General features: G+C 38.1%; 2 protein-coding genes across 4 annotated transcripts; both read left to right on the forward strand.

The window, feature by feature from the left end:
• The first annotated feature begins 2,346 nt into the window (after positions 1-2,346).
• Positions 2,347-17,030, forward strand: LOC133610036 (gap junction gamma-1 protein-like). 3 transcript variants are annotated; one of them, XM_061966098.2, is made up of 3 exons: positions 2,347-2,535; positions 4,480-4,536; positions 14,587-17,030. In XM_061966098.2, the coding sequence occupies exon 3, from the start codon at positions 14,598-14,600 to the stop codon at positions 15,930-15,932; it is 1,335 nt and encodes a 444-aa protein (XP_061822082.1). In that variant the 5' UTR covers positions 2,347-2,535; positions 4,480-4,536; positions 14,587-14,597; the 3' UTR covers positions 15,933-17,030. The 3 variants fall into 3 exon arrangements, with proteins under 3 accessions (XP_061822082.1, XP_061822083.1, XP_061822081.1); XM_061966099.2 differs by lacking the exon at positions 2,347-2,535 and adding an exon at positions 3,314-3,489; XM_061966097.2 differs by lacking the exons at positions 2,347-2,535; positions 4,480-4,536 and adding an exon at positions 14,447-14,510.
• Positions 17,031-17,472: 442 nt separating this feature from the next.
• Positions 17,473-26,954, forward strand: dbf4b (DBF4B-CDC7 kinase regulatory subunit). The gene is made up of 12 exons (XM_061966096.2): positions 17,473-17,633; positions 17,867-18,023; positions 18,101-18,268; positions 18,369-18,419; positions 22,495-22,564; positions 22,715-22,779; positions 22,865-22,904; positions 22,987-23,032; positions 24,161-24,292; positions 24,364-24,487; positions 24,567-24,691; positions 24,772-26,954. Exons 1-12 carry the CDS (start codon positions 17,623-17,625, stop codon positions 25,994-25,996), a joined length of 2,214 nt encoding a protein of 737 aa, XP_061822080.2. The 5' UTR covers positions 17,473-17,622; the 3' UTR covers positions 25,997-26,954.
• Positions 26,955-27,018: the final 64 nt, after the last annotated feature.

The following is a 27,018-nucleotide window of genomic DNA, read 5'->3' on the forward strand; positions in this document are numbered from 1 at the left end:
TCCTTCGATATCGAATAATTTTACCCTTCCATCACGCAAGACCTACTGACTCAAGCACTAGACTTCGCCTCAGACTACGACTCAATCACAGGCAACGAAAAAAACATCATCATCCACGCAAAAAACTCCATTCTCATCCACAACAGTACACCATGGCAAAAAAAGAACAATGCAACATTTGACGTCACTATGGGAAGTTTTGACGGAGCAGAAACGTGTGAACTCGTTGGGAGTTTCCTCCTCTCCCAGCTCGCTAGCCTCAACCTGAACCTCGGTATTTACCGTGATGACGGACTGGCAGTATGTCGCGCCTCGCCAAGGAGCAGCGAGAATACCAAGAAGGGCATATGCCAAATTTTCAAAGAGAACGGCCTACGGATCACGATTGAAGCCAACAAGCAAACCGTCAACTTCCTCGACGTCACTTTCAACCTGAGAAATAACAGCTACCAACCATTCACGAAATCCAACACAACACTCCAATACGTGCACCATGACAGCAACCACCCACCCACCACCACGAAAAGAATACCTACCGGAATTAATAAAAGGCTATCGATGCTGTCATCTAGCAAAGCTGAATTTGACCAAGCAACCCCCCGTACCAAAAAGCCCTTGATGAAAGCGGATACAATTTCACCCTCACCTATGAACCCACACCAGGAAACCAACCAAAAAGGAATGAGAAAACGAAACAACATCATCTGGTACAACCCCCCATACAGCAAAAACGTCTCAACTAACATTGGCCACAAATTCCTCACTCTGATTGACAAACACTTTCCCAAAAGCAACACCCTAAGAAAAGTATTCAACAAGAACAACATTAAATTGAGCTACAGCTGCATGAACAATATACGACAAATTATCTCAAACCACAACAAAACAATTGCAAATGAGCCGTCGGCCCCCGGACAGAGCGACCCCAAAACCAACAAAGGCTGCAACTGCCGCAAGAAACCTGATTGCCCTCTCAACGGGGGGTGCTTACAAACATCAGTTGTCTATCAATCTAAGGTAACACGCAAGGACATTAACACATCCGACACATATGTAGGATTAACCGAGGGAGAGTTTAAAACCAGATGGAACAATCACAAGGCTTCTTTCAGGAACCAAAACCTGCGGAATACCACAGAACTCAGCAAACACATTTGGGACCTCAAAGACAATAATGTTGAATATTCAATAACATGGCAAATTCTTGCATCCAGCACACCTTACAATAGTGGTAATAAAAGATGCAACCTATGCTTGAAAGAGAAACTGTATATTATATACCGTCCAGACCTGTCATCCCTCAACAAGCGCAGCGAAATTGTATCAGCATGCCGCCACAGACGGAAAGACCTCCTAGGTAACACATGAGCCAATCACCACGCCCCTACGCCAGCCTGTACCCACCCACTCTGTGCCCTATATAAACCATGGTATGTGAATGCTCCCATTAAAATCTCCTGATGATTGAGGGAACCCCCTCATGAAACAGGCCTGTAGAGATGAAGTAGTCTTGTGATTTTTTTTCCCACACATACATATATTGCGCTCTACTACGGTATCGAGCACTATTTTTTGGATAACCTTATTAAGACATATATATATATATATATATATATATATATATATATATATATATATATGTGTGTGTGTGTATATATGTATATACATATATATGTATATATATGTATATATATGTATGTATGTATATATATGTATATATATGTATATATATATATATATATATATATATATATATATATATATATATATATATATATATATATATATATATATATATATATATATATATATATATATATATATAACTAAATGAATGCCTGATGATTTTGGCATATTCTTTTTGAATCATTCTGTATGTATAATTATCAAGATACTTGAATGATTTTGTGATTTTTTTGCCTCTATTTTGTTGCAAATTATTATAATCACGATATATGTCGCAATGTAGCAACATCAACAAACATTAACATATTTTCATTCCTTTTTATGAAATACTTTTGTTTGACAAAATAAAGGCAATAGCGCAGAATAACTCAACAAAAGCTAAAAAAAAAGAAAAAAGTTTTCTGTCATTCAAATTCTTGAGGTATTTGCAATCATATTTATATATGAATTTAACAATATTCATAATTTAACAATATGCACAAAAACAGAGATTGGTTAAAATAAACAGAAGAGAAGTTAAAAATATTAATCTCATGACACAAGTATCATCACGATACTGATACTACCCTTGTATATCTACACTGTCGATATTTGGATCGACCCGCTCACCCCCACCTTAAATTCCTCCAACTGCTCTTCCCCTTCTTCTCCGTCACCAGCCCGGTCTGAACCAATGCATCGCCCACTGAACACTATGAAGATGTTTTCGACAATCTCGGGAGAAAAGAGTTAATGTTTTGGTCATGTTTTTGTGTGGTTTTGGTTTCCCGCCATCGCGACCTCTGAAGTCCACACTTCAAAGAGCGCTCGTTTTGAAAAGAGGACCAGGAAGGATGCAACAAGTGTGAGGTTCGTCAGCTGTTACCTTCTAAAGTTCAACTGTCTATCCCAAAAATGTATATTTTAGTGGAAATTGTGTTCATACAAACTGTATGTATCCATTAACTCGTGTCTTAAGGTGAGAATTTGATAACAAAAAATGTAGCCAGATTAGCTAATTTGCCCAATTGATGGAACTAGCTGGCCAAGTTTTTGCCTGCTCATAAATGACCTGTCACTATTAGGTCGTCTTTTAAGATGAAAATCTATTGTGGGGGTTAAAATATGAACAAAAATATGGCTTGATTGATGCTAGAATGCCAATGTTGTGATGTTTTTTAACAAGTTAGGCAGTTGATTTGAAAATGTCCAACTTGTGGTTTGGCTGTTTTGCAGGCTCACTGGGATGTTTAATTTCATTTTTTTCCTTCTCATTTATTTATTTATTTCAGGCAATGACATAAAAATAAAAAAATTTAAAAAAAAAGTACAAAGTTGACAACACATAATAATATAAATTAATATAGTGCAAAAGGTAATGTATAGTATGTAATGCATAATTGTCCAGTTTTGCCTGAACGGGAGTGGGAAGAAGATAATTTATTTAATCCCACCCCCAGTTCTCCATTCAGTGATTATTCACGAGTTTCACTCTTACTTTGTTTAAGGATTATAATACAAATGTTGTATCATAGTGGCATTACCACAGGTAACAATAATTATTACACTGTAACAATAATTTGTATCAACAATGTAGAAATAATGAATATACCAACAATGGTAATAAATAATAAATGGGTTGTACTTGTATAGCGCTTTTCTACCTTCAAGGTACTCAAAGCGCTTTGACACTACTTCCACATTTACCCATTCACACACACATTCACACACACTGATGGAGGGAGCTGCCATGCAAGGCGCTAACCAGCACCCATCAGGAGCAAGGGTGAAGTGTCTTGCTCAGGACACAACGGACATGACGAGGTTGGTACTAGGTGGGGATTGAACCAGGGACCCTCGGGTCGCGCACGGCCACTCTTCCACTGCGCCACGCCGTCCCTAGACAATGTAGAAGTAATGGTTGTCACATATTTTAGGATTTGGGTCGTGAAAAGAAAGAAAATACAGGTACACTACTCTGTTTGATTTTTCAGCAATACTCTAAATTATCTTTCATGTAAGTGTCTTGTTTTGTATTGGTTTGTGGATTAAATTCCCAACATTGCAAAAAGTATTATTTTTCTGGACCGTATATGTCAAAAATTCAATAAACAAATGTTTTTTAAAAAAAGATTGTAAAAAGCACGATGAAGCAATTTTACTTGAATTTTAATATCTTGGAAGAGACCGGGTGTATTTCATTTAATTACTATTTTGTATTATATTATGTTCAACTGTTAAAATAACAATTTAAGTTATGTGTAATATATATAAAATTTTGTATAGCAATTTAAAAATGGGGATACCTAATTTTTCTTCTGAGAGGCAAAATATTTAATACATTTTTTTATCAAGGTTAATTTGTGTCTTTACTACGAAAACCTTTTAGGACACTGAATTGATGTAATTGATTTTTTTGCATTTGAATTTAGTGAACTGAATTCTTTTACATCAAATTATGCTGACAGTTTCATTGAATATAACTGTGTGAGCTGAATTTGTTCATACAAACTGTATGTATCCATTAACTTGTGATTTAAGGTGAAAGTTTGATAACAAAAAATTTAGATAGATTAGCTAATTTGACCAATTGATGGAACTAGCTGGCCAAGTTTTTGCCTGCTCATAAATGACCTATCACTTTTAGGTCGTATTTAACGATGAAAATATATTGTGGGGGTCAAAATATGAACAAGAATATTGCTTAATTGATGCTACAATGCCCATGTTGTGATGCTTTAGCAAGTTAGGCAGTTGATTTGAAAATGTCTCTTATTTTTTGCAAAGCTAACTTGTGGTTTGGCTGTTTTGCAGGCTCACTGGGATGTGACATCTTTTAGGATTTGGGTTGTGAAAACAAAGAAAATACAGGTACAGTACTTTATTTTTTCTTTCAGCAATACACTAAATTATATTTCATGTAAGTGTCATGTTTTGTATTGGTTTCTGGATTAAACTCCCAACACTGCAAAAGGTATTGTATATCTGAACCGTATATTTAAAAAAATTCAATAAACAAATGTTTTAAAAAAAATATTGTAAAAAAAACATGATAAAACAATTTTACTTTAATTTTAATATATTGGAAGAGACCTGGTGTATTACATTTATTACATCATCCCTACATAATTATTGTATTATGTAGGGATGATGTTTGATAAGAAATTATCGAGTTCGAGCCCATTATCGAATCCTCTTATCGAACCGATTCCTTATCGATTCTCTTATCGAATCCAGATAGGTTGTTGTATATGGAAAAAAACACAATATTTGGTTTAACAAAAGCTCACTTTTATTTTATAAGAAAAAAATAAAATAAATAAATAAATATTGACTGTTAACCCACTAAAATATGTATATATATATATATATATATATATATATATATATATATATATATATATATATATATATATATATATATATATATATATATATATTGATTGTTGTTACCCAAAGTATATTAAGTGGGATTTTTCAGAAAAACAAATATATACAGTAACACAAAAACAACCTGTCTCTGTGATCACTATAGGTGTATAAATAATAATATAGTGTTAAATAAAATCAGTCCCTTGGGCACAAAACTGAAAATAATACAGCTCTCCAAAAAGTGCACTTCTGCTGCTATTGGAACATACTAACTATAGGTGAATAGCCATGCCTTGAGGCGTTTTTTCCGGTCCATTATTTTTGCTGCTTGTGTGACATCACAGGAAATGACGTAGCTCAGTCTAATGACTGAGCTACGTCATTTCCTGTGATGTCCCTCAGGGCATTTCTTGTGGGACGGGATTCGTTCCCAGGGATTCGAATAAAGAATCAACTCTTTTTCTTTACTATAGTGGCCTCGATAACGGGAACCGGTTCTCAAAAAGGGATTCGAGTCCATGGAATCGGTTCTTTTCTTATCGAACGGTACTTTTCTTATTGAACAACCGGGAGAACCGGTTTCGAACATCATCCCTAGTATTATGTTCAACTGTTAACATAACTATTTAAGTTATGTGTAATACATATTTATTCAAAATTATTCATACATACATTTTATTTTTTATGGCACTTAAAACATTTGGATACCTAATTTTCCTTCTGAGAGGCAAAATATTGAATACAGTTTTTTTTAATGAAGGTTAATTTGTGTCTTTACTACGGAAGCCTTTTAGGACACTGAATTGATGTAACCACATTTTTTGCGTTTGAATTATGTGAACTGAATTCTTTTACATCAAATTATGCTGACAATTTCATTAAATAAAAACATGTGAGCTGAATTTGTGTGTTTAATATTTGAAACACAGTGTTTTAAAATTCAGTGTGTAAACATTCAGTGTATTAAAAAAACAGTGCGAAAAAATTCAGTGCAGACATTTTGTTTGCTTCAAAAGTCAAGACCCATTTTTGGTAAATTAAGACTTTTTTTTACTGAAGCAATCGATCATGTCTAAGAACAAGCCAATGGGGTGTCAAGTTTGCAGGTCACCAGAGAGGCAGGTAATACAGCACTACACACTACAGTCCATGTAACCTGCTATATGTGCTTGGATTCCTTTTTATGAACACTTTAAACCAGGGGTGTCAAACGTACGGGTTTTATCCGGCCCGCGAGATGAGTTTGCTAAGTATAAAAATGAGCCGAAATATTTGAATGAAAGAAACCGCTGTTCTACATATGTCCGCTAGATGTCACCATAGCAATTCTTTGTATCTTTGTAGATTATGCAACATATGTAAAAAAACGGAAAAAAACACATGTTAGTGCACCAGTCGAGGAAAATGAGCAAACTACATAAATAACATCCTGTAATTTGATTTTGATATAATTTTTTTATCTTGATAAATTGAAAATTAACACTAATGAGTTGACTGATGAACATTATCACTTAATTTATTCAGAAAGTATAAATAACGACAAATAAAGGTAGACATGTAAGTGTAAAAAAAAACAACAACAACATTATGATGTGTACATTTTCAGAATGTGCTTGTTCTATTTTTAAACAAAGAAAACAATCCGAAGTTGTCTTTATTTTTAAGTTATCGTGCCGTGATTTTTACCAGTCCGCCCCACTTGGGAGTAGATTTTTCTCCATGTGGCCCCCCCATCTAAAATGAGTTTGACACCCCTGCTTTAAACAGTGGAGGTTGCAGTGCATTAGTGAAAACATCCCAGTATTCTGCAAAATAAGGATAAAAGCTGATCACACCATGGTATAAACAGTCACACAATAATGATTTTTAAATAGTTTTTATACACTGAATTTATTTACACTGAAAAACACTGTATTTAAAAAAAAAAAAAAAATCAGTTGCATAAATTCAGTGTCAAATAAAGCTTTTGTAATAAAGACACAAATTAACCTCCATAGTTTTTATTCTAGCTCTTGTATTGAATCTGTACCATCCAAGTAAGCAAGCCCAATATTTAACTTCCATTGTACGGAATTCTTCTTTTCAATTGCTATCAAAACATTGCCAGGGCATCTTTTAAAAGAACACATGAGCTGTTGGGTTCACAGCTTGAAGCCCACTTAAATAGGCGTGTACTAAGTTACACACAAACTTTTTTTTTTTTTACTAGCCTTGTGGTTATGAGACATCTGGGGGGATGTTTGCCTTTTTGGCATCCAAGGTGACACCTCTGCCAGAGCCGTGCTTTTGTTGTTTTAATTATGAGACCAAAACTGTTTTTGTCACATTGAATGGACTTCATGTTGTAAAAATGTGTAGGTTTTAGTTCACAGCCAAATAAATACCGTAGTAGCAGGAAAAAATCCCATCACAATCAATCCCCATTAAAATAAACTGTCACTGTCAAAAAATCCTTATTAACATTTTAAAACATTTTCACTGTCACATAAGTAAAGGTAGGGTTTATGGATCTTTGAAGGGCGCTGGATCTTGAAGAGCCGTTTTTTCCAAAAACCTGTTCGGACTGGCTCGGTATTATAGTTATTTTTTTCAGGAAACAAACACTAGTATTTTCATTGTTAGATAAGATGTAGATCAGAATAATTCAATCTACACAAATATTACTCTATTAGTGGGAATCATTCTGAAATATTAGCTAGTAGGGCTGCGAATCTTTGGGTGTCCCACGTTTCGATTCAATATCGATTCTTGGGGTCACGATTCGATTAAAAATCGATTTTTTTCGATTCAACGCAATTCTCGATTCAAAAACGATATTTTCCCGATTCAAAACGATTCTCTATTCATTCAATACATAGGATTTCAGCAGGATCTACCCCAGTCTGCTGACATGCAAGCAGAGGAGTAGATTTTTGTAAAAAGCTTTTATAATTGTAAAGGACAATGTTTTATCAACTGATTGCAATAATGTAAATTTGTTTTAACTATTAAATGAACCAAAAATATGACTTATTTTATCTTTGTGAAAATATTGGACACAGTGTGTTGTCAAGCTTATGAGATGCGATGCAAGTGTAAGCCACTGTGACACTATTGTTCTTTTTTTTTTTTTTTTTATAAATGTCTAATGATAATGTCAAGGAGGGATTTTTAATCACTGTTATGTTGAAATTGTAACTAATATTGATACTGTTGTTGATAATATTCATTTTTGTTTCACTACTTTTGGTTTGTTCTGTGTCGTGTTTTAATGTTTATTGCAGTTTATTTATTTATTTTTTTAAATTAAAAAAAAATTAAAAATCGATTTAAAAAAAAAAGAGAATCGATTCTGAATCGCACAACGTGAGAATAGCGATTCGAATTCGAATCGATTTTTTCCCACACCCCTATTAGCTAGCTATAATTGTATTTTTTGTTGTGTTTTCATTGTAAACACTCAATAAGGCAGTGCCATATTCCCAGGCTTTGGCAGTGACATCACTAGTTTGAGTTTTCCCGCACATAAAACATGTGTAGCATACAATATAGAATAAATCAAAGTTTACTTATATAGCTTTTAATCACAAATAGGATCCTCTTGCATGTAGTAGACAAGTAGCGCCGAGACTTCCCCGACTGATGCATAAGGAGTGGTCCAACCCGGGTCACACAAACAATATGTACAACAAAAGGCATTGAAAGATAGAAAAAGTATAAATAAAACTACCATAAAAATTAGGACATAATAAAAATCTGAATACAAAATTGTACTAGATAGTACCCTAAATTGTACCCCTTAGAAGAATGAACCTGAAATGTGAATCCAAATAAAAAAATAAATGTGGTTTGTTTGGTAGAGCGGCCGTGTCAGCAACTTAAGGGTTCCGGGTTCAATCCCAGCTTCCGCCACCCTAGTCACATCCGTTGTGTCCTTGGGCAAGACACTTCACCCTTGCTCCTGATGGTTGTGGTTAGGGCTTTGCATGACAGCTTCCGCCATCAGTGTGTGAATGTGGAAATAGTGTCAAAGCGATTTGAGTACCTTGAAGGTAGAAAAGCGCTATACAAGTATAATCCATTTAAAACCAAAAATGAATACAATTAAAAAATAATATTAATTTTAAAATATATATTTGGTTTTTATATGTAAAAATACATTTATTTTTTATTTTTTTGTTATTTTATTTTAATTCCAAATGCTTTAACTCGGACTCATTTTTCTTGTCCAGTTGCCAGTCGGGTGGCACAAACGTTCAGAGTGGGCAGTTGCCGACGCTAAATTTGCATGTGCATAAAAAACGTCTCCTAAACGAACGGCTAACAACTGGGAATCGGTTCTCATCGTTCACTTAAAAGAGACGTTCAAAAGACTTGATTTGTTGGCGAATGTCACATCCCCACACATAAGTGGAAAAAATCAGTTAACTACTGTATAACAAAGCTCTACAATTACAATTAGAATATAACTGGATGAAGTGTGATAAAAAATCAATTAACTACTAGAGTTTGACATTTTTGCGGTCATACCTGTCCTACAAGTGTAAAAAGAAGTTAACTACTGTATGTTAAAATATTACAGAATCATTTTAGATGCTCGTGTCTTACAATATATGATGACAATGTCCAAATGTAAGTGGGTTGGGTACGGGGTTAGATGATATTCTCATCTTATTTGCATAATTGAACATTACACACGTGCATGTAATTTGTTTACACTGTCACAAACAAGCGGGTGGCCGCCTGTGAGTGCTTTGAGGAAGGACAGACGATTGAGGGAGAAAATATTCCATCTGTGTGCCCCTCAACATATTTTGACTGTCAGAAATCAAAGTATTAGACATATTGTCTATTCAGCAATATCATTTTATATTTTTACAGCTGCTGGTTGACTCAAGAGGCTGATTAAAACGAATCCAATCAATTCATTCAGGTGTCTGATGCCGTTTTTTAATGATGTTTAAAAATATATATATTATTTCAATATACCTTCTATATGAAAAACAGTTATTGCACTATGCATTTCACCTTCAGTGTGCTAAAAGTAGGTTTGGTTGTGTATAAGATCCGGCTTCTAGAAAAGGAGGTTCATATTATATTTGTGTTATGCATGTCAACAACATAACTAAACGCCACAAGTTGGAGCACACGATGCCTTAAATATGGAGGTAAATGAGTGTCTCCATGGTGACAGCCGGTATATGTGCAAAAACCTCATTTGAAATAGGGTGGACTGCACCACTTTTGCACTTGTTATCAATTGTAAACGCAGTCTTAATAGATCACCCGCAATACGCCCATTAACAGCACAATATTATAGTTTGCACACAATATTTAGTACTTTTTATTTGGATTCAGGTAGCACGGTGGAACGGGGGTTAGTGCATGTGCCTCAAAATATGGGGTGAGATGGGTTTTTTTTGTTTAGTTTTTTTTTGTCATAAAAAATTACAATCATGTGTGCTTACAGACTGTATCCCTGCAGGCTGTATTGATATATATTGATATATAATGTAGGAACCAGAAATATTAATAACAGAAAGAAACAACCCTTTTGTGTGAATGAGTGTAAATGGGGGACGGAGGTGTTTTGGGTTGGTGCACTAATTGTAAGTGTATCTTGTGTTTTTTATGTTGATTTAATAAAAAAAAAAAAAAAAAAAAAAAAAATATATATATATATATATATATATATATATATATATATATATATATATATATATGTATCTTTTTTTTTTTTAATTTCTTGTGCGGCCCGGTACCAATCGATCCACGGACCGGTACCGGGCCGGAGACCACTGATCTGTGATATGACTGTAAAGGTTGTGCTTGGGTTCTCCCCATCCACCCTTACTTTGGATGCTATAATAAAAAGTCCATTCTACAACAAGCCCAAATGTGCACTTTTAAACATTGTTAATGAGGCTCAGTCTGGATTTTCTTTCTTAGTCCACTAGGCTGGCTCTATAACATGGAAACATAGTCACAGAGTCCACAACATGCATACAACGTTCTGTGGTTACATGCCTCATGTGTGCAGATAGGTTAAAGGCCGGGTGGGCTTAGATTGTACATTGTTGGATATAAATACGTGTTATCACGTTTAAACCAGATGAGAGGATTTCCTGTTTATGCAACATCTGGATGGTCCATAGTGATGGCCGCCAGTAAAAAAAAAAGCCTATGAAGCACATGCAGTTAACAATAGTAATTATGGTTACACATTCCAATCCTGGCAATACCCTTCCCTTTTGTACTAAAAGCCAAGCACTTTAGGGTGCACATCTACAAAAAATATGTTGTTAACATGTAGAGAGAGAAAAGCAAAACGGCACAATGTGTGTTTTCAGGTATGTTGTGAGTAACCATAACAGTGTGTCTCTATTGTGTTTTATTTGTGTGGGATTCTAAACAAGTTTGTGTGATTGCTTTCATGTGTAGGAATTATTCATTGTTACCTCCACAGAAGAGTTTGGTTTTGTTCTGTTTTGTTCTAGGAGAGCTGTGGTTAATTGCAATACAAGCTGTAAACTGACTACTTTCAAACCCCCAAAACCAGTGAAGTTGGCACGTTGTGTAAATAAAAACAAAATACAATGATTTGAAAATCATTTTCAACCTATATTCAATTGAATAGACTGCAAAGACAAGATACTTAACGTTCGAACTGGAAAACTTTATTTTGTGCAAATATTAAGTCATTTTGAATTAGATGCCTGCAACATGTTTCAAAAAAGCTGGCACATGTGGCAAAAAAGACTGAGAAAGTTGAGGAATGCTCATCAAACACTTATTTGGAACATCCCACAGGTGAATAGGCTAATTGGGAACAGGTGGGTGCCAGGATTGGGTACAAAAGCAGCTTCCATTTTCATTCACAAACAAGGATGGGGCGAGGGTCACCACTTTGTGAACAAATGCGTGAGCAAATTGTCCAACAGTTTAAGAACAACATTTTTCAACGAGCTATTGCAAGGAATTTAGGGATTTCACCATTTATGGTCCGTAATATCATCAAAGGGTTTAGAGAATCTCGAGAAATCGCTGCACATAAGCGATATTATGGACCTTCGATCCCTCAGACGGTACTGCATTAAAAAGCGACATCAGTGTGCAAAGGATATCACCACATGGGTTCAGGAACACTTCAGAAAACCACTGTCAGTAACTACAGTTCGTAGCTGCATCTGTAAGTGCAAGTTAAAACTCTACTATGCAAAGCGAAAGCCATTTATCAACAACACCCAGAAACGCCGCCGGCTTCGTTGGGCCCGAGCTCATTTAAGATGGACTGATGCAAAGTGGAAAAGTGTTCTGTGGTCTGACGAGTCCACATTTCAAATTGTTTTTGGAAACTGTGGACGTCGTGTCCTCCGGACCAAAGAGGAAAAGAACCATTTGTTATAGGCGCAAAGTTCAAAAGCCAGCATCTGTGATGGTATGGGGGTGTATTAGTGCCCAAGGCATGGGAAACTGACACATCTGTGAAGGCACCATTAATGCTGAAAGGTACATACAGGTTTTGGAGCAACATATGTTGCTATCCAAGCAACGTTACCCTGCTTATTTCAGCAAGACAATGCCAAGCCACGTGGCTTCATAGTAAAAGAGTGCTGGCCTGCCTGTAGTCAAGATATGAAGCCTAAAATACCACGACGGAGACCCCGGACTGTTGAACAACTTAAGCTGTACATCAAGCAAAAATGGGAAAGAATTCCACCTGAAAAGATTCAAAAATTGGTCTCCTCAGTTCCCAAACGTTAACTGATTGTCGTTAAAAGGAAAGGCCATGTAACACAGTGGTAAAAATGCCCCTCTGCCAACTTTTTTGCAATGTGTTGCTGCCGTTAAATTCTAAGTTAATGATTATTTGCAAAAAAAAAATGAAGTTTCTCAGTTCGAACATTAAATATCTTGTCTTTGCAGTCTATTCAATTGAATATAAGTTGAAAAGGATTTGCAAATCATTGTGTTCTGTTTTTATTTACGATTTACACAACGTGCCAACTTCCCTGGTTTTGGGTTTTGTACTTTTAGGAAGTATTGTATACAGGGATGTGCCGACCGATCCGGCCACCGATCAATGTCGGACGATTTTCGTGAAAGAAGCTAGCAGCTAATTATGTGTCTCCATACACAGTGTGGAGACTATCCCCTAAGTTAATAATAATCACTTCCATTACGGCAAATAACTGCATGTCTTAGTATTTTAAGGAGGACGAGGCTAAACATGTTTCACACCGAGAGCAAGCCAGAAGCAGGTATGCTAATTGCTAAACTGACCACAAAGCTAGCTTGAAAAAAAACCAGAAGAAATACAGTAAGTGCTTAGTAAACTTTAAGAAGTGTAGATGAAACGAATAAAATTAGAAAGTAAGCAGTTGTGTACAAGTAGATTCCTAAAAGTTAAGAGAGCGTATGATATAACAGCATACTTGCCAACCTTAAGACCTCCGATTACGGGAGGTGGGGGGCGTGGGGCGGGTTGGGGGCGTGGTTAAGAGGGGAGGAGTATATTTACAGCTAGGATTCACCAAGTCAAGTATTTCATATATATATATATATATGTGTATATATATATATATATATATATATATATATATATATATATATATATATATATATATATATATATATATAAATAAAAGAAATACTTGAATTTCAGTGTTCATTTATTTACACATATACACACACATAACACTCATCTACTCATTGTTGAGTTAAGGGTTGAATTGTCCATCCTTGTTCTATTTGTCACTATTTTTCTAACCATGCTGAACGCCCTCACTAATGATGCATTGCTGTGTGGCACGCAAAAAGTGCTTTCATCAAATGCACTAGATGGCAGTATTGTCCTGTTTAAGAGTGTCACAACATTGCTGTTTACGGCAGACAAACTGCTTTACGGTAGACGAAATGCTGTTGTTGTGTGTTGTTACCGCGCTGGGAGGACGTTAATGAAACTGCCTAACAATAAACCCACATAAGAAACCAAGAACTCGCCCTCGATCATTCTACAATTATAACGTGATTGGGCAGGTACGCTGTTTATATTGTGTGCCTGAATTTCGGGAGATTTTCAGGAGAAAATTTGTCACGGGAGGTTTTCGGGAGAGGCGCTGAATTTCGGGAGTCTCCCGGAAAATCCGGGAGGGTTGGCAAGTATGTATAACAGCCACTGTTGATGTGTCAGCAAGAGGAGGGCGGATCAAACCCCAAATTGGTGGTGTCGATACCAAGGGTAGTATCAGTATATGATTGATACTTGAGTGATTAGATCGCTATTACTGCGATGAGGTGGCAACTTATCTATGTATTTATATATATATATATGTATGTATGTATGTGTATATATATATACATACATATATATATATATATGCATGTATATTTATATTTTTTTATGTTTACAAACTCAGGGAATAATTCCCGGACGATCTCACACATGGATGATTGGTATCAGAATCGGCAGCATAAAGCCCTGATTGGAACATGTATATATTGTCCTTGATGATTCTATATTACTCTTTATGCAGTGAGATAACGAAACGTAATTGTGTGTTTTTACAGGCCGTGTAACAATGAGCTGGAGTTTCCTGACTCGGCTGCTGGAGGAAATCCACAACCACTCCACGTTTGTGGGCAAGATCTGGCTCACCGTCCTCATCGTCTTCCGCATTGTGCTGACGGCCGTCGGAGGCGAGTCCATCTACTACGACGAGCAGAGCAAGTTTGTGTGCAACACGGCCCAGCCAGGCTGCGAGAACATCTGCTACGACTCCTTCGCGCCGCTCTCGCACGTGCGCTTCTGGGTCTTCCAGATCATCCTGGTGGCCACGCCCTCGCTCTTGTACCTGGGCTACGCCGTCAACAAGATCGCCCAGGCCGAGGAGCAGGCGGACTGTGACGGAGCGAGCGGTTTGTCCCGCAGGAAAGCCAAGAAGCACTGCCTTGCTGACAGGAAGCGGCATAGTCGGACCAAAGTGCCGCAGGATGACGAAGAAGAAGAAGAAGACCCCATGATCTATGAGGTGGCGGAGCTGGAGAGCGACGGCGGCGATGCTGTAAAAGCAAGAACAAAGGCACGCCATGATGGGCGCCGGCACATCAAAAAGGATGGTCTGATGCGTATTTACATCTTTCAGCTTATAGCGCGCTCCGTCCTGGAGGTGGCCTTCCTGGGTGTACAGTACAAGCTTTACGGCTTTGCAGTGCCAACCACCTACATGTGTTCAGTCCTCCCATGCCCCCACAATGTGGACTGCTTCATATCACGGCCCACCGAGAAGACCATCTTCCTCCTCATTATGTACACCGTCTCCTTGCTTTGTCTGGTTCTCAATATATGGGAGATGCTTCATCTGGGCATCGCTACCATCTGGGAGATTCTGCGCTCCCGTCACAGGAACACGTGCGACGAGGAGGTCTTTGGATTGTCAAGAGGACTGGGCCTGCTCAACACAGACGAATACAACAGCTACCCTTCCTCCTGGAACGCACCGTCAGCCCCGCCGGGCTACAACATCGCTATCAAGCCTCCCATGGTGTACACGCGGCCTCATGACCAGCCACTCCCTACCACCCACCTCGGTAAAAAAGAGACACCGTGCCAGCAGAACGCCGCCAACGTGGCCCAAGCGAAGCGGCAGCGGTACGTCAACGGTGAAGACGAGCCGGCCGATGCCCCCGAAGGTACCCACGGGAAGGACACCCGGCCACAGCCCCGGCAGGAAACTGACAGTCAAGCCGACACGCTGCAGCAAACCCACAGTAACAACCAGCGCAAATCCCCGCGTGAACACTGGCAGGCCTCCAAACATGCATCCTCCAAGGCAAACAGAGGCGGCAGCAGCAGCAGCAGCAGCACCAACGGAAGCTTCAAATACGGCGAAATAAAAGACTCCGAATGGATTTGACTCACATTTAATGCAAAAAGAAAATTGATTTTCATACTTGTAGTTCTAGTAAGAGTTTTCCATGCCGAAGTGCCTTGTTTGGTAAATGTGCGACGTAGTGTTGAGCAGTCAGGTGCACGCCTGGCTCAGGGAGAAGGACGCCCCTGGGATTGTACCAACTAGTCCTTTCAACAAATTCTGCAATACACTTTATGCAATTATTTACATTGCAATGCCTTGAACATAACTGCTGTGTGTGTGTGTGTGTGTGTGTTCTTGTATTTCTACCCTTCTTGAGACATCAACAAGGAAAAGTACCGTCCATATGAGGACCGGTGAACAAGTTAGGATCATCATGGTCCCAATTTGGAAAACCATTGCATCTAATAGAGAATGTCTCATTTGTACCCCTGCTGGTGAAAGCTATCAAAATTAGGGTGGTCCCAAAAAGGAGGGATTTTTCAAACTGACTGTGTCGGTTTTAAAAGTGCCCCCCCCCCCCCTCTGGTCAACATATAAAATAACAAGTGTGTGTAAAAATGTAAAGTGCTCCCCCTCTGGCCAACATATGTAATAACAAGTGTGTGTAAGAAATTAAATTGCGCCCCCTTTGGCCAAAATGTATTTAAAAAAAATGTATATAGAGACATACTGTAATAACTTGAAGTAAATAATGAAGATTATAAAACAATTACAAACAAAACAAAAAAATAATTAACTAAAAGCTTACCTTTTTTATATTTGCATAGTATGTATATATTATTAATGTTGTAAAAACAATTATTTATATGTCTAGAAAGGGTGGTCCTAAAGAGGTAGGCATTTTTCGGAGGTCCCAAGAAGGTAAGAAATGCAAGAATGTGTGTCAGAATAGAAGAATATTACACCTGTTCTATTGCCCAACCATATTTAATTGGTGGCAAAAACAAATGTTTTAAACGTGTACTGTACAATGTAAATTGTCATTTTTTTTCTCATAATGTTGACTTGTTAGCAGTCAGGCAGTGGAATAGCAGGATGTTTCCCTTAAACTACCAAATACAAATGTGTCTTTATAGTGTTTCATCTGTACAAAGCACTTTATTTCTATTAACTGTTGAGACGCTTAAGAAATATAAATGTTAACTGTGTTTTTACCTTTTCAGCCTACATAACCATTTCTTGTGTCAGTATTCAGAGTAACATTGCCCCCTGCTGGACAACAATAAACCAATGTTCTGTGTTGTATTTACAATTAAAACTGGTAAAACAAAACAATCACAACAAAGTATTGTAAACTGACACGTTCATGGCGTAATAACTAATAGGACTTATAATTGCTATGCTTATACATCAGGTACTATGTTGAAAATACATTAGATGGATAAGTACAACAAAAAAAGGTCATGCACATACAAATAAACTCGTAAAAGTGATAAAACATATACAAACCAAGTGGATAATGCATGTCCATAATACTGTTATTAGTATAACACGGTCTTCGAAAATAAACATCTAAGAAGTACTGAATATACCTATCACGGAAAAGGTACCTGAATGCAGCATTCTACCGGATGTGACCACTTCTCCGTCGGTGTTTTTAAAAAAGCGGCGGTTGCTTCTTGTCGTAGTTAACAATACGTGTTTAAAAATATATAGTGTTAATAGTTATTTCCCCTGGTGACGTTCAAGTTTTTCTAGGTGACAACCTGACCGTTCACACTCCATGTAAATGACAGGCGGGTAAGTTTAATGGGAGCTAATAAAGTTAGCCGCTAATTTAGCTTGATTGCTAGTTGGCTAGCGTGCTTGCTTAGCCTAGCATTGCTTGTTATTATAAACTTGTTATTCACTGTCACAATATTCTGTGGAAACAGAGTAGCTGCTGCGATAGATAAATGTTTACTGCTTATTAACAATTTATTCCAGGGTATATTGGTGCTCCATGTAAAGTAATGGCTCTATTATTACACCAGGAGCATTATGCTGCAGCAGCTGTGCGCAGACGAGCCAGGACTTTTGGGCAAACTGTGTCCAGGGGAGAAGAAGCTGCAAGGCAAGACTTTCTACCTGGACAATGTTAAGAAACGTCCTACAGCCTTGCTTTTGGAAGCCATATCCCTCCTCGGAGGCGTAAGTTTGTGATAACATGAACATCATTTATACTGACTATCCTCCAGTTGAAACAGCTTGGTCTTTATTTCACGAAGGGCATTGAGAGCTTCCTGCACAGAGATGTAAGCTTTGTGCTTACTGGTAGTAAAGTAGGCCTGGAAGAGCAGAAGACAAAGAGTAATGATGAAGCTCAGCTGACAGCAAAGCAGCGAGAAAGTGTCCTCAGCAGTGAGAAACAGCGACCAGCAACTCCACGGCCAACGGTATTGGACAGATCACTTGTTTTTATTCTTCACATATCATACATATCCACAGTAGAGCAATAATACAACGTTTTAATTTTACAATGTTTGTGCTGTGCAGGCTTGCGGCAGCCGAGGAAAAGCCCTTCTTGAAAAAGCAATTCGCAACAATGTAAGTGACTAATCTGCAGACTTTAAATGCAAACTGCACTTTTTTTTATATGACCTACAATCCACAATTCTTATGTGAGACAAGCACACATGTCTTTCTCTTTTCTGTGCATTCTAAATAGTAAAAATGGCTAGCAAGAGGCAGCTAATAACACAGGCAATGGGGAGTCCATCCATCCATCCATTTTCTACCGCTTATTCCCTTTGGGGTCGTGGGGGGCGCTGGAGCCTATCTCAGCTACAATCGGGCGGAAGGCGGGGTACACCCTGGACAAGTCGCCACCTCATCGCAGGGCCAACACAGATAGACAGACAACATTCACACTCACATCCACACACTAGGGCCAATTTAGTGTTGCCAATCAACTTATCCCCAGGTGCATGTCTTTGGAAGTGGGAGGAAGCCGGAGTACCCGGAGGGAACCCACGCAGTCACGGGGAGAACATGCAAACTCCACACAGAAAGATCCCGAGCCCGGGATTGAACCCAAGACTACCGGTACTCAGGACCTTCGTATTGTGAGGCAGATGCACTAACCCCTCTGCCACCGTGAAGCCCTGCAATGGGGAGTCATATATTCAAAATACATCCAACAACACTTCATTTACATGTTGTGACCTGCATATTAATGGAGCTATAGCAACATTGTGAATTTACTTTTAGTAACACAGAGACACTCGCACTGCTACTCTGGATGCCTGAGTTTGAAAAAAATTATGGCTAGAGTATAAATCATGCCTCTCACTTTAATATTAAATGGTTGTGGCAATAAGCCGAGAAGTTGGTCAAATTTAAAATTCACCTTAAACCCGAAGATAGAGATGTCCGATAATATCGGCCGATAAATGCGTTAAAATGTAATGTCGGAAATGTATGGTATCGTTTTTTTTAATTATCGGTATCGTTTTTTGTTTTTTTATTAAATCAACATAAAAAACACAAGATACACTTACAATTAGTGAACGAACCCCAAAAAAAGCTCCCTCCCACATTTACACTCATTCACACAAAAGGGTTGTTTGTTTCTGTTATTAATATTGTGGTTCCTACATTATATATCAATATAGATCAATACAGTCTGCAAGGGATACAGTCCGTAAGCACACATTATTGTGCGTGCTGCTGGTCCACTAATAGTACTAACCTTTAACAGTTAATTTTACTAATTTTCATTAATTACTAGTTTCTATGTAACTGTTTTTATATTGTTTTACTTTCTTTTTTATTCAAGAAAATGTTTTTAATTAATTTATCTTATTTTATTATATTAATTTAAAAAAAAGTACCTTATCTTCACCATACCTGGTTGTCCAAATTAGGCATAATAATGTGTTAATTCCACGACTGTATATATCGGTTGATATCGGAATCGGTTGATATCGGTATCGGTAATTAAAGAGTTGGACAATATCGGATATCGGCAAAAAGCCATTATCGGACATCCCTACCCGAAGACATCGCTTGGAAAATGGCGATGTGCTTGTTTCAGCACAGCATTTTTTACCTGTGAAGTTGGGCTGGAAACTTAATCAAATTTTTATTTAGACTTAGATTATGGCTTCTCACAATTATGAAAATGCAAAAATCGAAAGTAAAAAAACGATTAATGGGGCGCGTAACGTGAATGCAAGTTCCGGAGCATGTGACGGTGAAACAGATGAAGAGCAAATGAGTGAGAAAAGAGCATGTCTATTATAATTTTTGGATGTCCCCATGGTTCCTACTTTTTATTTGCTACAGTACTACGGTGCCTATTTGAATATTCACTAAACTCAACAAAAACGTAAGGCATGATTTCCACGTTCACGTAACCGCAGACCGTCACATTATTGGCTAATAAAACAGAATCCACTGATAACACAAGATAATATCTGGGAAATTGACATAAATGTAAGTGAAATGTTATCATTGTGAGGAAAAGAAACATTTGTGCTACGTCCTGATAAACAATGTGAATGTCAAGACGGTCATTTGAAACAGCAACTAAACTTTGAAGCTAAAGCTAACAACAACAATCCATACACTCACAACACATCTTACGGCCTTGTGTTGTTGTAAAGACATCATCCATGTAACAGCAATGATCAAACAGTAGTCGCAATTGGAGAGACGCACTCTAACAGTGAGTAGTAACCTACTCAGTGGCCTAGTGGTTAGAGTGTCCGCCCTGAGATCAGTAGGTTGTGAGTAGGGCTGCAACTAACAACTAATTTGATAATCGATTAATCTGTCAATTACCGGTATTACTTCGATTAATCGATTAATGATCTGATAAAAGAGACAAACTACATTTCTATCCTTTCCAGTATTTTATTGGAAAAAAAACAGCATACTGGCACCATACTTATTTTGAGTATTGTTTCTCAGCTGTTTGTAAATGTTGCAGTTTATAAATAAAGGTTCATATAAAAATAAATAAAAAAGTAGCTTCTGCGCATAGCATAGATCCAACGATTCGATGACTAAATTAATCGCCAACTATTTTTATAATCGATTTAATCGATTAGTTGTTGCAGCCCTAGTTGTGAGTTCAAACCCCGGCCGAGTCATACCAAAGACTAGAAAAATGGGACCCGTTACCTCCCTGCTTGGCACTCAGCATCAAGGGTTGGAATTGGGGGTTAAATCACCAAAAATGATTCCCGGGCGCGGCACCGCTGCTGCCCACTGCTCCCCTCACCTCCCAGGGGGTGAACAAGAGGATGGGTCAAACGCAGAGGACAAATTTCACCACACCTAGTGTGTGTGTGACAATCATTGGTACTTTAATTTAACGTAACTTTAACAGCCTCAGGTGAGTCGCCGCTTTACTCGTCAAGTTGAGAACAGCATAGCACACTTTCCCCCTTCACAATAAAAACGCGGCGCACCACATTCGGTCTGACTACGCTAACAAAATAAAGGTTTCAAAAAAGCACCTTGCACAAGCATAATACACTGAAAACACTTTTTGATACATTTACAAAATGATTATGCTTTGTCCCAAAATACTGGTCAAAATTGTCTAAAGATGTATTGCTCCAATAAATGTGAGGATTTTTGCATTTAACAAATATTTTATTACATTTTATTTTGCACAAAAAGCACACACTCTATGGTGGCAAAATAAAAGGGTAAAAGGTAGAAAACGGAATTAAAAACAATTAAAACGGAAAAACTGAATGTATTGTTTTTATATTGCTATTATTTAAATGTTATTGCTGTTATTTTACTTGTGGTTTATTTGTTACTAATTTATATCCAGGTTTTTTAAAAACTATATGTAAAGTTGAGTGTTGGTGGTACAATAAATACTCTTGTTTTTAAATTAATGGATAATCGTGTAATTAATCCTTATTATAATATTGATAAAAAATAATTGTCATTATTATTTTTGCCATAATCGTCCAGCCTTACTGGGAAGTAAGGATAATGCTGAAATTATCTAAACGAGGAGCACAAGTCTTGTGCTGAAAGATACAACCGTTCCAGTGAGAGTGGACATTGTGCTTGTTTTGTTCGTATTTTGTATTTCTTGTATAGCACTTAGCAAAACTGCTACAAGATGGTTTAGTGTTTCACTATAGCTGGATCTTCTTAACACTCGGCTTCTAAATCTTGTATCTCATTGTTCTTATACTCAGGCTCTAAAAAAAATATGGTTCTGTATCCTTATTTTTCCCAAAGTAGTTGTCATTAGCTCTCATGAAGTCTGCAATAATTAGTGGTAGCAACCAGAGAACACGTTCTGTTGTTGATGGAAATAGCATTCGTTGCTATACGCTGTGTGAAATCAATGCGCCCAGGAAATGACCAAACTACTGTAAATATCACATGTTCTCGTGAATGTGCATACATTACATATTGTACATACTTACAGCCACTATATCAAACGTTTTTGGATGTTTTTTCAGAGTGCTTTATATGCAAAATAGTTCAAGTCCCTTAATTTGACTATTTATAAGGCACAAAAATAGGAAAACTGTGTGTTCTTGTCTCAAATATGGCTTATGGATCAAAGTCTAAATTCCAAAAAAGGTTGTTCCCCTTTAACTCCAAACAATTAGGAGTCTGATTTTGTGTTTTTATCTGGTAGGAACGTCTGCAGGCGAGCAGCGTGTTGACAAATGCCCGCTCTTGGGGAGTGAACATTTTGCATGTGGACGGTATCCTTGTGGTTGTTAGGTTTTTGTGCCCTCACTTGTGCAGTGTAGTGAACCTCTGCTCACAGAAGATGGCGCCATGCAAGTGTGTATTTGTGACCAGTCAGCATATCTCAGTTCTCTTTCAAAACAAGTTTCTTAATGTAGTGTCAGATGTTCTTTTGTACTTGAAGCAGTTGAACAGTGAACGTGTCAGTGCAAAATACAACAAACCTGAGGTAAGAAACTTAATCTCAGAGGATTAAACAATAAGTAGGCTTTTCAATGTTGTTTTAATAATGCTAATCTGTGTGTGTAAAACAGAGGACTTCCACCAGGCAGCCCTCTTCTCGTGTTGTTAAAGGTCAGTTAGGTCTGCATACACATTATTTTAACATATGAACCTCTAAATATTAACCTGATCTGGTTTCATCTTCTATCTGCAGCCACATCTCTGAGATCTCCTTATGTCAAAATCGAAGACACAAGCAAGTGAGTTTTCTTTCAGTGGCGTACAAGTTCACAGCCAGCATAAAAGCACCAAACCAATAATAGATTCAAGTAGTTGGAGACTCCAGTGGGGTCTTGTTGAGAAGATGATATTCCTCATTGTGCCACCATGTAACGTGACAAGCCTGCTGCCCCCCGCCTCGTCCCTGAGACAGATAGGTTTCCGAGCCGTGCTCCTGCTGCGTATGCATTTGCCAACAGGTCTTTTCATTTCCTCTGCTCATTTGAGCTAATTGAAGTGCTCGTGCTTAATGTGTGCTCATTACTAAAGGAATTGAAGCGGGAAGGCTGAAATTGTTCAGCAGATGAACTGGCGTCACTGCTGTAAGCTTGAAAGTGGTTGGAAATAATTTAATAAATAATACATTTACATTGTTAATATTAGTGTGGTCAAATTATATATAAATCACATTAATCACAATTGGGATTTTTGATTATTAAAGTAAATTATTTACCAGCATCATTAAATAAATGGTGTGATTAATCTGTTACTGTTTATTACATGAGTAATGTGATATTGTGTTTTATTTTTTCGACAGCCCTAATTAATATATTTAATTTATTTACAGTCAAATATACTCACTTAGCAGTATGGTTATTGAGGCTTCAACGATTAATTGATTTAATCGATAAAAAATATTTTTAATTTTACATTCTGTTGCTTCAATTAATCGTTCAATGAGTGTAACTAATAAAAAATGCTGAAATCCAGACTGCATAGGTGGCCAGGAACTTTAAATATCTAGACATAGTTTCCATAGAGCACACAAGAGCGGTGGTGTGCAGAGTTTTTTTTTTAAATCAATGCACATCTGTTAAAAAGTGCAATTTCAATGTTGATGTGCATTTATTAGAAAAAAGAATGAAGGTTATGGCAAGCAGAACATGTTTTTATTTTCTTTATTATTTATTGAAAGTAAAAAGTGTGCTTTATTCGGTTAAAAGAACAAACTTATCGATAGATTACGGGTAACGCGATTACTAAAATAATCAACAGCTCCAGCTCTAATATTAATTATTGTGGTTGTATAGATTGACAGTTGTTTCTCATATAGTGATTCCTTTTATCTATCCTCATAAAATAAATACTTGATGGTGTTATGTAACCAGGAAGTACAAGCCCTTGCTGTTGCAGTCTATGACCTTCCCATCGCTGTGCTACTTGGGACGATTCAGTCCTTTCGATTCGCCGCCTCCTCCCCTCTTTGACAAAGATTCGGCTGCAGGAGGAAATAAATCCAGGTCGGTCAAGCTAATCTGCTCTCTTTCACCGTGAATAACTAATAATACAAATATGTGTGTGCCCCAAATAGGTCGAAAAGCAAAGTTCTAAGCAGCAACAAGGACAAATCTCAAACTCCTTCGCCTTGGCCGCCGCGCAAGAAGAACCTCTCTTACTGCGAATGTTGCCTGCAGTCCTTCTCTAACTTAGAGGAGGTGGGAATCTTTACCCCTGTCACATGATGTCAATGTGTGTTTTATGTTCATATACTGTATCTTTGTTTGGTCCGTGCAGCACTTGCAATCAGATCAGCATCGCGCCTTTGTGCTGGAGTCCTCGAATTATAGCGTGTTGGACCGCCTTGTGGTAAAAATGGTTCCAGAAATTGACATCGATCCTGAAGAGGAAGTCTTAGATAGGTGAGCTTTAACTCAAAATGCGCTTTATCTGACTCACTAAGTTTTTTTTATTTAATTAATTTCACATGTTTTATATGTAGAACGCCAGCTTATAAGCATACTCGAGACCTTTGTGAACTTGAGCCTTTGACTGATGCTGAGATGGAGCTGGAAGTCCAGGCCTTAAAGGGACAAACCTCCATCTGCAGACCTGCTCTGGAATCTTCTCTTCAAGCCCAGCCCAGCAAATCACCAGATGAACCCATCCCAACTGCAGCTTCCCCTTCTGTTAACCATCAACTCTCTCCAGTCCGTGAAAACCTGCCCTGCCCTTCAACTTTAACCAAGTCTGTACTGACGGTGGTGTCGCAGCCTCAGCTGCTCTCCCCCTGCTCTAAGCCATCTACGCAAGACCCCCCTTTTGACCCGTACTCCCTACCTCCTGTGCTCAGCCCCCAAGTCCTCTCACCGGTTCATATAGAACCACACAGTCCCTACTCAGAACCTCCTGTCCTTAGTCCTCAGAACTCCACCCCTGGGGATTATATGCGTGAAAATATTGTGAGTGTGTCAGAATCCGTCTCCGTTTTATTTTCAGAATTTCCAATTGTGTCTGTGGAGGTATCCAACCAAGATGATCCTCCAGTTTTAAGCAGGACCCAGTGTCTGGAGTCTTCCAAGCATCAACATTGGACCCCAAACCTCAGAAAACGCTGTAGGTATTCCAGCCCTGATCGAAGCCGCAGCAAAAGGAAAAGGACGGCAAGTGGTGGTTATTGGAAAGACATTAGAGATCCATTATCTGACACGCCCTCTTGTCAAATACAAAAGTCTTCTAGTGGAATTGTCCCTTTATTAGACAGATTATCTCATGTGGAGAAATTGGACTCAAGTGTTTCGCAGAGTTTACCTTCATTTCCCGTTTTGCCATCATGGCCGCTGTCCTCCCATCCTCTCAACCCTTCACCTCACTTGTCTAACGACCAAGCACCCTTTGGCCTTTACGGCCGAGACTCTCTACAGTCAAACTCCATCTCTGTATGCATCGACCCAGCTCTCATCCCGGACGTAGACCGCCTCTCCTCGTCCGACTCGGACTGGGACTGCGAGTTGCTGTCTGGCCAGGGCCTGGCGGCAGCCCATCCTACCTCGCCAGTCGCTCCAGGCTTCGAGCTGGACATGGACATTCTGCAGCGGCCGTGCGCCTGGATGCACGACACCAGCTACGAGTCGCGTCTGCACACCGCCCTGAAGCCGTCCACACCGGCGGGGGAGCCCTGCGCTTTCTCCAGGACGGTGGTACAAATTGTTGAGGTGCAGCACTGAAAGCACTTTAGAATGAAACACTCGCTGCAAGATGGACAAAGTTGCTTGTGAAAAGATAAACTAGGCAACTGCTTAAAAAAAACAGTGCAAATTAAACTTGTTAATTTCTATCCAGGCACACCTTCAAATGTACATTTTTGATTGAACAACATATTGATTAGTTAATACGTCTGATCGAGCATCCATATTTGCTGTCTCTTGCATTCCAGCTCGTCTGCTAAACAGCGGACGGTGTTGTCATGCTGACATCCGTCTTTCAGCAGCTGTCTCGAAACACACTCTCAGAATTTAATGAGCTTTTTCTGAAAGAGGCATTATTCAATTACTATAAGTGCTTTGAATTGCATCCCGCTCGTTTTGATGGTTCCGACATGCACTTGGATGGAGTAGAGCTTGTGTGCTTCCTGTGGGACGGAATCAGGGGGGGAAATACATGTTGGTACATGTTTCTTGTAGATGGGCCCAAATGTCAGTGAAATGTGGATACATACTATTCACTGGGAAATTATAATTTCTATTTTTATTGAATAAATTGGTTTTAACTTTAAATATTTCCTTTCCATTTGTAGAACAGATAACGGCTGTGCCTAAGTGATATGGTCTCCCTTCATGCTCATAAACGCTGACTCCGCTTGAGAGTTAATGGAGAGCTAATGGACAAAGTGGGAGGGGACATTAGTATTTATTTTGTTAATATGCATACTGTAGTATTCCTTTTGTTAATATATACATCGTAGTATTCATTTTATTAATATGTACAGTTAGGCCCAGACAGGACTTTTAATGATGAATCGTGTTCTTCCAAATACTTGCAATGGCTCCTTCCAAGTAAACTGAGTTCAAGACTCTTTGTTTAAGTTAAATTATTGGGGGAAAAAACAGTGTTAAACCAAAAGTAATGTTTATTTTTCAACATTCATTTCATTATATGGCCAATAAACATCAAACTTTATTTTTAATGAGGAACTTTGCCTCTTGCTGTTTGAATGACTGGTTTTGCATCACCTTTTTTTAAGTGTTTT

This window comes from Nerophis lumbriciformis, linkage group LG11, assembly GCF_033978685.3.
Source record: "Nerophis lumbriciformis linkage group LG11, RoL_Nlum_v2.1, whole genome shotgun sequence".
Classification (NCBI taxonomy): domain Eukaryota; kingdom Metazoa; phylum Chordata; class Actinopteri; order Syngnathiformes; family Syngnathidae; genus Nerophis; species Nerophis lumbriciformis.

Bases quoted from the DNA above. Each gene is read 5' to 3' on its own strand.
- LOC133610036 (XM_061966097.2), top strand. From the start codon at position 14,462: ATGGATGATTGGTATCAGAATCGGCAGCATAAAGCCCTGATTGGAACA. The intron at 14,511-14,586 runs GTATATATTGTC...GTGTTTTTACAG, and splicing joins TAAAGCCCTGATTGGAACAT to GCCGTGTAACAATGAGCTGG.
- dbf4b (XM_061966096.2), top strand. The intron at 22,565-22,714 runs GTATCCTTGTGG...ATGTAGTGTCAG, and splicing joins GAACATTTTGCATGTGGACG to ATGTTCTTTTGTACTTGAAG. The intron at 24,488-24,566 runs GTGGGAATCTTT...TGGTCCGTGCAG, and splicing joins CCTTCTCTAACTTAGAGGAG to CACTTGCAATCAGATCAGCA.